General features: G+C 36.1%; 1 protein-coding gene across 1 annotated transcript in view; it reads left to right on the top strand.

Moving 5' to 3' along the window:
- Window positions 1-13121, top strand: part of LOC137634546 (metabotropic glutamate receptor 7-like) — a 203370-nt gene extending 190249 nt beyond the window's left edge. The window contains exons 11-13 of the mRNA XM_068367001.1: window positions 5059-5363; window positions 7715-7852; window positions 10065-13121. Coding sequence (XP_068223102.1) covers window positions 5059-5363; window positions 7715-7852; window positions 10065-10238 — 617 coding nt within the window. The 3' untranslated portion in view covers window positions 10239-13121. The remainder of the gene's footprint in view (window positions 1-5058; window positions 5364-7714; window positions 7853-10064) is intronic.
- The last annotated feature ends 1211 nt before the right edge of the window (window positions 13122-14332 follow it).

Consider the following 14332-nt stretch of genomic DNA (forward strand, 5'->3'; position numbering starts at 1 on the left):
ACTGAAGTTAGTTCACTTCGAACAAGACAAATAACCGGATAGGTGACCCTTAATGAGTGCCATGAATAAGAAATCTCGCTAAACCACTAATCTTGGTCACTGAGTATGCTAAGAAGATTGGAATTGGACACGGACATTGGAAATCTGAAGAAAGTTACAGTGCTACAATGGATCTAGCTTTTTAAACAAGATATTAAATCCAGGTTTAATGTCGCTAATGTGAAAAGTTTTAAAGGCAAGGGACAGTGGCATGGCCCTAGCTAGCAGGGTAATGCCCTAGAGACTGATCATATATACATATGACCAGCGTCCAAGACCCTTCTTCACCCAAGGATCAGGGAGGACCAGGCAATGGCTGCTGATGAAACAGCAGGTAGACCTATACGCTCCCACAGAACCTCCCTTCCTTAGATCACAAGGATGATAAGGTTGCAGACACTGCAAGAAACTATCGAGCATGAGCATGACTCGAACCCCAGTCCGGCAGAACGCCAGTCAGAAAAGTTCCCAGTAGGCCACTACAAACCTAAAATAGAACTTTATGGAACTTCAGCGCTGGAACCAGGCAGATCATTCACTACTTATGTGCAACCGGTAGGGAGACGCCACCCCAGCACAATAAAAAAGCTGCAATGAGAAGTAAAAGTTAAGAAAATTGAACCAAGGTAATGCCGACAACGCATAAGTAGCACTAACCTCCCTCTCCACCGATCTCTGGATTTGGCTGTATTGTGCTGCTACAGTAATAAGATATTATTAGATGAAGCAATAGCACTTGAACTCTAACTTCTATATCGATTTAATGTTAATGTTGAGGCCCTATTGCTATCATTAATTATCCAGAAATTAATGATAGGATTCCGTGCAGAGTAATATTATCAGGAGAGAGAGAGAGAGAGAGAGAGAGAGAGAGAGAGAGAGAGAGAGAGAGAGAGAGAGAGAGAGAGAGAGAGGTGGTATTATTTAACCTTTGATCGACCTAAGAAATTATTTGCCTGCAAATTAGATGCTTATTTATGTACTGAAATCTATTTTTTCAAATTTTAATTTATATGTATTTATCTTCTATTAACTTATAACATTACCTTTGTGTTTCACCTTTAAACCTAATTGGTTTACTTTTACATTTTACTTTGATATCACCTTATCTTCGAAATAATCATTGCCCGTCACACTAAGAGCATTTAAAAAAAATCGCTTCCTGGAGATTTATCTTTTTTCTTAATGAAAGAAATCCAGTAACATAGGTTGGGTTAAGGATTTTAACCTTGTTTAGCAACCTCAACAGAGTGTGCTTTTCCATGGTTATATTAGCAGTGAAAGTTCTGAACTTATTTCTCGGAAAAGAAGATTTCAGTGCATTAATCATCCCCAGAAGACATGGAAAGACCATTTAATCTAGGAAGAAAGAACGAGTACCTGTGCAAATCTAATGGGGGATAAAGTGCGAAAGAAATTAGAAGATAGAAAATGACAGGACTAAGGAACAGGAGGATAAGAATATAAAAGGAGACGAAAGTGAAGGATAAGAAGGTAAAGGAAGGATAAGAAGGTAAAGGAAGGAAAAAAAGTTAAAAAGAGCAGAAAGAAAAATAAAACAGGACAAAAAAGTAAAAGAGGCTGGTCTGGGGTTAAGAGGGAGGGGGGGGGAGAGGATGAAATCAAGAAAAAAATCTCCCAAAATTGCTGACTCGAATAGAAGCCAACGATGCGATATCGCCTAAGCGGCATTATTCCGCTCCTTTTATTTCCCGTTGCGTTTATGAATACTGACGAAAACGTTGACAGTTTATGGACGTGAAAAACAAATGGCTCCCCATGGGCTGCAAAGTGGGTTTTCCCACGGCCACCTATGGAGAAACCATCCTTATGCACTTTTGAGGATGGAAAGGTGGGTGGCTGGGGGTAATGATAACTCGTAAAAATATCACAATGCACGCATTAACCTGTAATGAGAGAGAGAGAGAGAGAGAGAGAGAGAGAGAGAGAGAGAGAGAGAGAGAGAGAGAGAGACTCATATTATTAATAATAAATGATAATAAAAGGATAAATAAAAACTTCTTGAAAAGCAGTAACCCAACTCATTCTGGAAGCAAAGCCGCGCTAAATGAAAAAGAAAAAACACGAATAGCCATAAAGTGGAAACACGAGCCGTGAAAATGTCATAAAAAGAAGAAAATTATAAAATAAGAAAAAAAAAACACCAATGCAGGAGAAATATGAGGGTCAGCGTAGCAGCATAAAAGGCTAATGACATTCCATCAATTTTTTGGGCCACTCCACTAATGACAAATTTTTGCAAGATGGAGGTCACTCTTCTTTGAAAAGATTTATAATTATCACCTTAATAATCATAATAACAAATAAACAGTTTGCTTCAAAGGCTGCATTTGCACTAACTGCTACTTTCCTTACACCAGAATCTTCTCTTCTGCTGCAACTCTTTCAAGTATTGATTATTAGGATAACTTTACTTTCCTTAACTTCAAGGGGCAAGTGACTTAGAAAGAGGGAAAATAAGTCATCAGAATACAGAAAAGGTTCTTGAGCAATAACCAGATGGTACAATTTCCTTCCTTGTAAAACGGTGAAATTGTTATCAATAATTTTAATATTATAACACCAAACAAAAAAGAGAGTATCTGTTTTAATGTTGTTAATGTTCTTAAAATATTTTGTTTTAATTGTTCATTATGTCTTATGTCGTTCATTTATTTCCTTATTTCATTTCCTCACTGGGCTATTTCTCCCTGTTGGAGCCCTTAGGCTTATAGCATCTTGCTTTTCAAACTAGGGTTCTAGCTTAGATGATAATAATAATAATAATAATAATAATAATAATAACAATAATAATAATAATAATATCTGTTGTTTCCACTGACGAAAGAACTACACCAAGGATAAAGAGTCGACAGAAAGTAATACAATAAAAACCTACTACACATTGTGAATAAATTCTAAAATAAAAGCAAATTGCTTGGATGGTTCTGCTGAAGTCTCTACGAAGAAAAATATACAAAAAAAATATTGCAATTAAACTACCATTGCAATGAGACAAAGAAACCTTTGTTGCAATTAGCGATTCTGATTTCAGCGCTCCCCCCCCCCCCCCACCAAAAAAAAATCGGAAACAAATCTCAGTAACTTGCGCGAAGTTTCCTTCATTCTTTAGGTTGCGGTCTCTATGATGCCTCTTCTCACTTGGAAATGAAGGAAAGACGAACGGTTTTATGGCACTGCGTTTTCCCGTTGTTTTCTTCTTTCTCTTTATTGTATGATTTTAAACGCCTATGAATAAAATCTGAGAAGAGGGTTTTACTTATTTGGGTACCACATGGAAAGAAATCCCGAAACAACTAAGGACTTAAATTATTGTAAAGAATGAAGGGAATCGATTAAGATCTTTTAGAATAGCAGAAGTATTTTCAATGTAGCGTCAAAAAATAACTTTCTTGAACTTACATACATCCACCCACACTATTTATATATCTATATATTATATATATATATATACACATATATATATACATATACAGATAGATAGATAGATAGATAAAGATAGATAGATATGCGTTTGTCTGTGTGTATGTATGTAGAGTTGAAGACATTCACAACTAGAAGTAGTGCAATAAACTCACGAACGTGAAGCCATAGGACAAAAAGAGTTGGAAGAGATGCTAGGACAGTCGTCATTGCTGACCTATATATCTTAAACAAAAGATTTCAAAGTCTCATTAGTTGTCTCTAATTATCCTAATTACGGGAAACATAAAATAGCAGAGTTTCCGTAGCTTCTTTTCTTGAAAGACCTAAAACTCTCCTAAAAAAAACTTACACACACAGCCATCGAAACGCCTCCCCTAAGTGGGATCTTATCTCCCCTCCCTTCAAAAGAACAAGAGTAAAAAATATTTCTTCATACTTCACAATCCATAAACAGCTGTTGTTCCTTACAAAGCTCGTCGAAACCAACAATATTTTTTATTTATAGTGTCATTGCAAAATTATATATATATATATATATATATATATATATATATATATATATATATATATATATATATAATATATATATATATATATATATATATATATATATATATATATATATATATATATAACATTATATATGTATGTACGTATATAATTGCCAGACTGTTGTCTCGAGTCTTTCGTTAGGTACAGCTTTAATCTTTGTCTACACAAAACACCGAATATTTCTTACACATTCTCCTTTCTTCATACGTCTGACAACGCCAAACATACTATTCTACACTCTTACAGAAGTGTAACTACTATAACTATTATTGCATAATATGGGATGGGCAGAAGGGCCAAGTATGCCTGGTGGTTTATCAATAGGTGGGTTTTACTTAACATATGCTTTATCTCCATTTAATCTTCAATTATAAAACCCTACATACTGCCCTCCTATGTATATATGGTAGTCACATTTATATTGATATTTTCATCATCTGATTACATCTCTCTTATAGTTCATCCTTTTTAGTTTTTTAGCCACAGGTACCAGTGATTACTCAAAACTAAAGGTAACATGATTAATATGCAATTTGAATAACGGTGATGGTGTTGATAATTATTGAATGTTCTCCATCCGGCATCTTCAGTGTGTTTTCTAAGGTGACTAAAGGATTAATTGATTCTAATGATTGAGATTATATCTGTAACGGATGCATCGTCATTTAACCTGTTTTTGTATATTCTTTGAATTTTGACTGTTCCAAGAGAAAACTAGGATCAGCCGAACATGTATTTATTATTAAGCTATGCTTCTTGCCTTGTAATACTAAACAATCACTTAACTGTAAAAGTCTAACATTAGAAGAAATAATGCAATTATATTGCAAAACTATATAAATTTAAACAAATTAATTACAGTTTTAATAGAAATTTTTGCCTTTGAATGTTACCTCACGTTTCTTGATGGTTATAGTAATTACCCCTAAATTCTCTCTTTTATAAAAATATGTTACAAAAAACATCAAACGCCTTCTGACAACTGTATCACTCCAACCATTCCCTCTATGTTCCCAAAAGGCCTGGTTGGGGTACAGCTGGTTGGAGTAATAGCGTGGATGTTGGTAGAGTTCCCCACCACCAAAGAAGTCTACCCGTACCGTCTGGTGGCGGTGCTGACCTGCGGTATCTCCAACATCTCCCTCATTCTCTCGCTGGCCTACAACATGGTGCTTATCCTTCTCTGCACCGTCTACGCTTTCAAGACTCGGAAGATTCCCGAAAACTTCAACGAGGCCAAGTACATCGGCTTCACGATGTACAGCACCTGCATTGTTTGGCTGGCTTTTGTGCCAATCTACTTCGGAACCAATAATGATTACAAGGTAAGGCAAACTAGTCGGCCAGGTGTGTTTGAAAATAGTTGTGGGATTTACGCGGAACATACATTAAATTCTAAGTATGGTAATTCACAGAAAGATAACTGTAAATGTACAATGTAAATACTGTATATTCTAGGTTATAGCATTCAAGTAGTGTTCCAACAATGAATCTTTTCTGGAGAAACTACGATTTTGATATGCATAATTCCATACATACATGGAGCAGGGGTGAAAAGATTCACTTGTATTTTTCTTATTACAATCCATAGAATGATGCTCGTATAGGTTTTTTGAGGAATGGCACTCACTGTCACTCCTTACAAGTAGCCATTTACTAACAACTTCAAGTTATACTGCAAATAGTCATTCACCATAGAAATGAGTTACAAACATTCAATCCCGAAAGAGTTGATAGTTAAAAGTAACCTTCTTCAAAAGAACTGATAGCTACAAGTAGTTATTCAATAAAGCACCGAGTTATAAGTAGTCCCACCCAAAGAAGTGATCGTTATTAGCAGTCCTTCACCAAAGAACTGATAGTTAGAAGTAAGCCTTCACCAAAGAACTGATAGTTACAAGTAAGCTTTCACCAAAGAACTGATAGTTACAAGTAAGCTTTCACCAAAGAACTGATAGTTAGAAGTAAGCTTTCACCAAAGAACTGATAGTTACAAGTAAGCTTTCACCAAAGAACTGATAGTTAGAAGTAAGCCTTCACCAAAGAACTGATAGTTACAAGTAAGCTTTCACCAAAGAACTGATAGTTACAAGTAAGCTTTCACCAAAGAACTGATAGTTAGAAGTAAGCCTTCACCAAAGAACTGATAGTTACAAGTAAGCTTTCACCAAAGAACTGATAGTTACAAGTAAGCTTTCACCAAAGAACTGATAGTTACAAGTAAGCTTTCACCAAAGAACTGATAGTTACAAGTAAGCCTTCACCAAATAACTAATAGATGCAAGTAGTCATTTCCGGAAAAAAAATATTTACAAGAAGTCATTCCAAACGAATTGATAATTACAAGTAGTTGTTCATCGAAGAACTGATAGTTAACGTCCTCATTTCCAAAAGAATGGATAGTTATAAGTAGTCATTCCTAAAAGAATTGATAGCTACAAGCAGTCATTACCAAAGAATGGATACTTGCATGTAGTCATTCGCCAAAAACATGATAGTTATAAGAAGTCATTCACCAAAAAATCTGATAGTTATAGGTAATTATTCACCAAACAACGGATAGTTGTAATCAGTCATTCTCTATAGAATTGAGTTACAAGTAGTCATTCACTATAGAATTGATAGTTACAAGTAGTCATTCATTACAGAATTGATAGTTACAAGTAGTCATTCACTATAGAATTGATAGTTACAAGTCATTCACTATAGAATTGATAGTTACAAGTATCCATTCACTACAGAACTGAAAATTATAAGTAGTCATTCACCAAACAATTGATAGTTATAAGTATTCCTTCACCAAAGAACTGATGATTACAAGTAGTCATTCTTAAAGAACTAGTAGTTATAAGCAGTCATTCCCTAAGAACAATATTTACATGTACTTACTCACCGAGGTACTAATAATTTTAAGTCATACACAAAAGAATTGATAGTTACAAGAAGTCATTCACAAAGGAACTGATAGTTATAAGTAGCCTATCATCAAAGAACTGATAGTTACAAGCAGTCATTCGCCAAAGAACTGATAGTTACAAAAAGTCATTCACCAAAGACCTGATCGTTACATGTAGTCATTTCCCAAAGAACAGATAGCAATAAGCAGTCATTCACCAAAGAATTGATAAATACAAGAAGTCATTCACCAAAGAACTGATAGTAACAATAAGTCATTCACCAAAGAACTGATAGTAACAAGAAGTCATTCACCAAAGAACTGATAGTAACAAGAAGTCATTCACTAAAAAACTGATAGTAACAAGATGTCATTCACCAAAAAACTGATAGTTACAAGAAGTCATTCACCAAAGAACTGATACTTGCAAGTATTTAATTGTTCACCAAAGAACTGATAGTTAAAAGTAGTCTCTTCGCCAAAGAGCATAGTTACATGCACCAAAGAAATTACAGTTATAAGAGGTAATAGTTCCAAGAATTCATTCATCATACCAAATACATTTGTAAATAGACAACCACTAAAGAAATAATAGCCAAAAGTAACCATTCACCAAAGAACTGAGTTATCATTAGACGCAGTGATAATCCCTACTATCATAAATAGCAACTTTCTATCCAATGCCTCAGCTCAGATATCCTTAACTGGCGTTCGTGACGACAGCGCTTACTCGAAAGTCAACCAATCAGTCACCCTGTGTCGTTCCCTGTCTCCCCACAGATTCAACTGGCGAGCATGTGCATGTGCGTGAGCATCAGCGCGTCCGTGTCTTTGGGCTGCCTCTTCACTCCCAAAGTCTACATCGTCATCTTTCAGCCTTATAAGAACGTGCGGCAGGGCTCTGGACCCGTCGTTAAAGTGAGGAAAACTTTATATTGTATTTGTCCTTGTGGTTGGTAAAACCAGAACTTAGACTTACACATTTATATGACATATGGGACAAGTAAGAAATATTATATTTAACATTATTATTTCACTTGTTTTTATCATGATCATTATTATTAAGACTATGAAACTCTAGGATGAATTCTCATTAACATTACTATCGATATATATAACTTGACTATATGAATAAAAATTGGTGGTAAAAATAAGTATAAGCCCTGAGGTCTGAAACCTTGCTTAATTGTGACTATAATCAGTGATATTTGAGTTGCATGGTAATAAGACGCGAGATTACAAGCGAATAATGCCTAAGTTGGCTTGAATTAGATTACGTCGATTTGACCAAATTGGATTTTTATTCACCTATCAGTCTCCAGCGTAATTAAATTATTATTAGTGATACCCTTATCATTAATATTATCGTTATCACTATTATCACACTGAACTTAATCCTTGTCAGTTATCCGACGGCATACCAAACTTTATTATTATCACTTATAATTCAAATACATTCTTATGGACAAAATCAAAGATAATTATAACTATACTCCCTAGCTTCCGCAGAGTAGTTTACTCTTATATAACTAACAACAAAGGAAAGGTAGGAGTAGAATCAAATTAATTACCAAATAACCTAATAATCTTAAGTAAATATCAGCTATATAGTAGCTGTCAAGCCTTCTCTTTGGCACTTTCCAGTGAAGAGTAGGTAAGGCGTTGATATATAAATAACTAAAAGTAATGGTCTATTAAAACCATGGTGCTTTAAATGTGCAGATTTTTTTTTATCTTAAACATAAGACTTCTTTCAATTTAAACGACAATAACCATTTAATGTTGATATTAATTAATAGAAAAGTTCCCTAACCTTGTTATCCCAACGTGTATAAATTTCCTTACCTTAAATAGTCGATTGCTTTACCTACATTTTCTATACCTAAAATGAATAAATATAACTACCATAGATTTCCCTTACCTGTAACGTTGATGCCTTAACAAAACTTTCTATGTCTTAAAGATAGATATCTTGCATTAATTCTCCAGACTAAAATGTAAATATTTTATTAAATCATTCTGTATATCAAACACTGGTATCTTATTTAAATCATCTCGATCTAAAATGCTTACTCATAATCTAATTCTTATAAACCTTAACAACTTGTCTATATCTGAAAATTAGTTACCTTGCCTAAATATGACATTGCTAACAATGCTGTCTTACATACATTTTCAATAAGGAGGACGTACTTTCTCCTACTTGGATGTTTATACCTAAATTATTGAGAACCATCCTACCTAGATTTTCCATTATCAAAAAGGCTACCTATACTACCTGAATGTCTCTTCAGCTTAAAATTATTCTTCTCCCAAATACAATTATGTCCTTCATTGACAATGGACGCGAAGCTTGCAAATCTACGCATGCATTCATGTCAAATTCAACACCCTTCTACATCTAAATTGACAACATCATGAATAAAGAAAGTGTTCTTCAACCTTTAGTAGATATATGGTGGCTATTCCGATTTTTTTTAAGCCTAGCCATTACAGTAACCTTGCCTTAGACTTGCTTCACACGAGCGGATTTTTTCCTCACGGAAATATTTCCACTCTTTAAATGGCATGTTTTCACACGAAAGAATTTTCCCCTAGCGGCTTCGTAGTTTCTACTAGCTGGAACCGCACAGATTGGCAGTGCACGCAGCTAGTGAATCACTACCGCTCGGAAAATTTTCCGCGTGGGCAGCGTTTAGAGGGCCTCGTCGATCTTCATTGATTTCTAGTCCGTGCGGACAAAACCACGCGGTATTAATCTGCTTGTGTGAAGCGAGCCTTACGGTTACCTGAGTTTAATATTAGATTCATTTTACTAAGACTATAATTTGTTTAGACAACAATATCAAGGTTCTGAAGTATTCAGAAAGTGAAGGTAAATGCATATTTTGGGACAGAATCAGTACACAACGTGTCTTCAAAATAATGTATAATACCAGCATGACCATTACACCTAACTATAGGAAACTATTACATGTCAATTCAAATAATTCATCAATTGTTGTGCCACAAGATTTCTTCGAAATAACCTCTAGCTGTATGTAAATGAAAGAGAAATAATACTGATAAACCTTTTAGTGTTAGTTAACAGTTTCTCCTTTAATCTTCTAACTGCTCCTTTTGTCCGTAGGGTTCTCAGTGCAAGAGCATGCGTTTCACCTCGAGGTCTCAGACAGCCCAGTCTGTCCTGTCCACCAACCATTCCAGTATTCCTGCTCCTCCCCCATCCACCATAAGTCAGCACGTGAATGGTGATTCTCTGACAGTGACCACACCGAGTGTAGACGAGAGTTCGATAACCTAGGGACGGCGAGAGGTGTTGCTCTAACTGGAGACGCACCTCAAGGCGGGGTTAACCAGTGCATTGTAAGCACTGCCGTAGTAACGGCTCACCAAGAGTCCAATGAAGTACAGAGGCCAGGCGTTTCGTTCGTGAAGGTGTCCGATTTGAGTAGTTGTGGTGCTAGTTTAGGCGAAACCTTGAGTGTAGTGGAGGAATGCGATTTGGAAGAAGAAGAAGAGTCGCCTTTCGAAGACCAGGAAGATGACATGGAAGATTGCTACTACGATGATGTTGAAGTTGAAGATGAGGAGGAGGAGGAGGATGCAGAAATGCACGAGATGGAGGAAGTGGTAAGTAGCAGCAACGCACTTCAAGATAACTCACTCAAAAAGAAGACCTCACCGGACGAATCGACTTATCTGTAATTCCGTAGTTCAGCAAGTGCCACGACCATCTGATGGGGAAGGATACTGGCAGGCGGAGATTGCCAGTAAGATCCTTCAACCTTGTCCTTGGCATCTGATGAACTCTGAACCCTGCCATGAAGATTGTCTCCAGGAAGGCTACACCTCGAGAATGACGTAAAAAAACTGCCATCTAATGCTTATTTCAATAAATGCTCCCTTTCATTAAAAAATAAACGTTTCTACTGCCATTGTTGGTCAGGAAATCTACAAAATCCTACCGGGTGCAGACTAAGCACTTCAGGGAATTGCTGAGTTATGTGGTTGGGACCTCACCGAATTATTTCAAGAAGGTGGGGTCCCACCAATTGCGCAGCTTCTCCGAAGTACTAGAGCTTGACCCCTGTCTGTTAACAAAACGTACCTATTTCAGAATGTTACCTATTTCGTTGTACTTTGGATATTTACTTCTGTAAATGGTGCTGAATATAGCTATTTTATAAACTTACCCAACTGGTGTTAAGAGTAAAAAGACCCTTCTGTTGTGTAGGCAAAGCCCTACTTTTCATCAGCCAGTGATCATTCGCTCAACTAAATACTTACGACTTAAACCTGCTCGAGCCCTGGGGAGGCAAGGGAAGGCTTAACCACTAGAAAAGGCGCCAGCCTTTAGTAGAGTGAATAAGCCTCCTTGCTCTCCTCCGGTCAGAGAATTTTTATTGACAATGTTTTCATCGTTGCAAAATGTAGACCTTTCTCCTTTCCTATTATTTGTATTTTATGTAGTGACTAGAAAGAAAACAACAAAAAAAGAAAAGTGATCTAGAACGACACTTGACATTCCCTCGGTGTGGTATGTTTATCCATGTGTTTACGGATAAACAAACCAATAGTTTAAAAGAAAATCAAATTAATTATAGACTTTTTAGATAACTGTTAAAACACAACTCCCGTTATAAAAAAAAACTGATCCCAGACCCTTTCCTTCCTTGACACAAAAATATATGAATATATACAGTATATATACATATATACAGTATTTTAAAAATGCCGTATATATATACATATAAAATTTGTTTAATATTGTTGAGAACTTAGGTTAAATAAAAGATATATTGAAGCTTCTTGTAATTCACAAAAATTAGTCTTTTTATGATATTTAGAACGTGTACCCCCAATTCCCCCAAATTAAAAGCCCGACCCCCTCCCCATGAATCCTTGTGATACTTTGCTAATAAGATCATACATATATTCCCATACTCTCTGTCTTATGGCCCCCAAACATCCAACCTTATGACCCTACCCATCGCCAGACTCAGTGAAATGAAAAGAAAAAAAAAACAGGGTATATTTAAGTTTCCTTTTGTAAGACACCTGGCCAAGGCTGACGACCATCAAGCTGCAAGCCGTGGGTGTCCAAAGGTGGATGAGAAAACTCACTGAAGTGACTGTAACAGCGTTTATCGATAAGAAGGACAAATAGAAACCGAAAAGGAGACCGGGATGTATGCCAGACGGGGTCCAGGTCACGTGATTCTAACATTACAGTCGATGAAACATTTGATGTCTTTGACCATATCATGCATCTCTAAGCACCGAATGTTGTTGCTGTGTGTATGTGTGTGCGTGCGCTTGCATGGTTGCCTGTGTGTGTTTGTCCCAACCCATTGACTCATCTTTGTATACCGCGATTACCATTTGTCATTTCATTATCTTCCAAGCCATTTACTTAGCTCATTATCTCATTAACTCGCACCCATTGCATCATAATCGTGACGTCATTACCCCCATGGTCATATTTGCGTCTGTTCCTGTTGGATGCATTACCTAAGCAGCGTCACTACATCTAACCCTATGTAACAAGTAAAGTGAGTGGAGCTGGAAAGACAACAAATTCTCTGGAATTGAAATTTTTATTAGTTTTTAAATCAAATCAAACGTGAGAAAAAAAACTTAAGGAATCTTCCGCTTCCGAAGGGCACAAGTTGCTCATCTTCTCCTTTTGAATCTCCCATTTCAATAACCAGGTGCCAAAGGACATTAATCTAATTACTAACTTAAAAAACTAATATAAAATTACAAAAGTATTTAAACCGTCTACCTCAGATAATCATCAAACCGCTTCGTAATGATGATCAAAATCCAACAGTATTTTCTCATTAAAAAAAAAAAGATGAGGCTAAAAGGGTCTAAGCCCTTCTGTCACAATCAAAGGAGCAAGTTGGAATCATTTCTCTACTTAATTCTCTCTCGTGTCTCAGTGGATCTAAATAATACTACTTCGCCTATTCTTTTGACATTTCTTGCCTCATTGTGACCCCCTAACGCTTGTAACAGATTTTTTTATGCTTTTAAATTATCAATGAGATGGATTTTACAATCTGAATGTTATCGGTCATTGCTAAAAATCAGTATTATATGTTATATCAAAACTTCAGAAAATAAGTACCATCATAATCAAAATATTTCTTTCTCTCTCTCTTTATATATATATATATATATATATATATATATATATATATATATATATATATATATATATATATATGCTTCAAGACTAATTGTCTCTTTCACATAATTGCACAACAGGTCCTAGTTTAGACTTCGCTGTTAGAACTACTGTAATTTCCTATGGCCAATGCACCCAAACAGGGCAGCCCATATATGTAGGCTACCAGAAAACTATACCCTTTTCGAGTGTTCATTGCGCACGATTTTCTCTCCCATTTCATTCCATAACTTTTCAATTATCATTCACTATTCCTTCACCTCATAATTCATTATGGTTCACCCAAAAATCATTTCCATTTGACGCCTCATCCACACATTTCTTTGTACCATCTTTCTCAACTTTACTTCACATCCGCATCATAGCCATCTTTCTCATTTTACATCCCATTCTAATCGAAGCCATCTTACTGCATTTTACCTCATGATCCCATCAAGCTCATCTTCCTAGGGTTAAATTCACACTCTCATTTAGAGCATCTTTCTCATTTTTTCCACCCTGCCTCATGACATCTTCCTCATTATCCCGGATCATTCCTGGAAATGTCCCATCTCACCACCAGGTAATCTTAAGCCATTCTCGCATCACACGTGTCGACAGACTCGTGAACGTTTCAGTGACCTCGCCTGACCTGAATTCGCCTCTGGCTCTGAGCCCTATACTCCCGCGTCCCCTTTGACCTTTGACCTCTCGTGACTCAACTCTGAAAAAGAATCACTTGCCCTCACTAGCGAACTATGCTGTGTAAGGTGTTGAAAATAAAAGAATCCATCTTTTCTTTGAGACCAAAGATCAGACACTGGAAGCTGACAAAAAAAAAAAACGCTTTAAACAGTTAATCAAAATACATCAAAAGGAACAAGATTAAAAAATATAAAAGATGAATGTGAAGTCATTCACCATTGTTATTGTTGACAAATATTCAACATCAAAAGTTTTGACAGTTCTTCAAAACCCAAAAATGACAACATAATAACATAATCCAGTCATCCGCTTCTAGCTTTCTATCAGATACGCAATTTGTGTATCACTTCAAATCTCGGCACTTTGAATGTTTTAGGTGTTCAATTTTATCTATCTGTAAAGCCCGTAAACAAAGAATAATGACAAACATTCAAACCAACAGCCAACACAAAACAAGCTCGCTGGTAAAGAGAATGAAAAGAAAAATACTCCCATACTTAGATTACCCAGCCCTTTCA

This window comes from Palaemon carinicauda, chromosome 3 (assembly GCF_036898095.1).
Source record: "Palaemon carinicauda isolate YSFRI2023 chromosome 3, ASM3689809v2, whole genome shotgun sequence".
Taxonomy (NCBI): domain Eukaryota; kingdom Metazoa; phylum Arthropoda; class Malacostraca; order Decapoda; family Palaemonidae; genus Palaemon; species Palaemon carinicauda.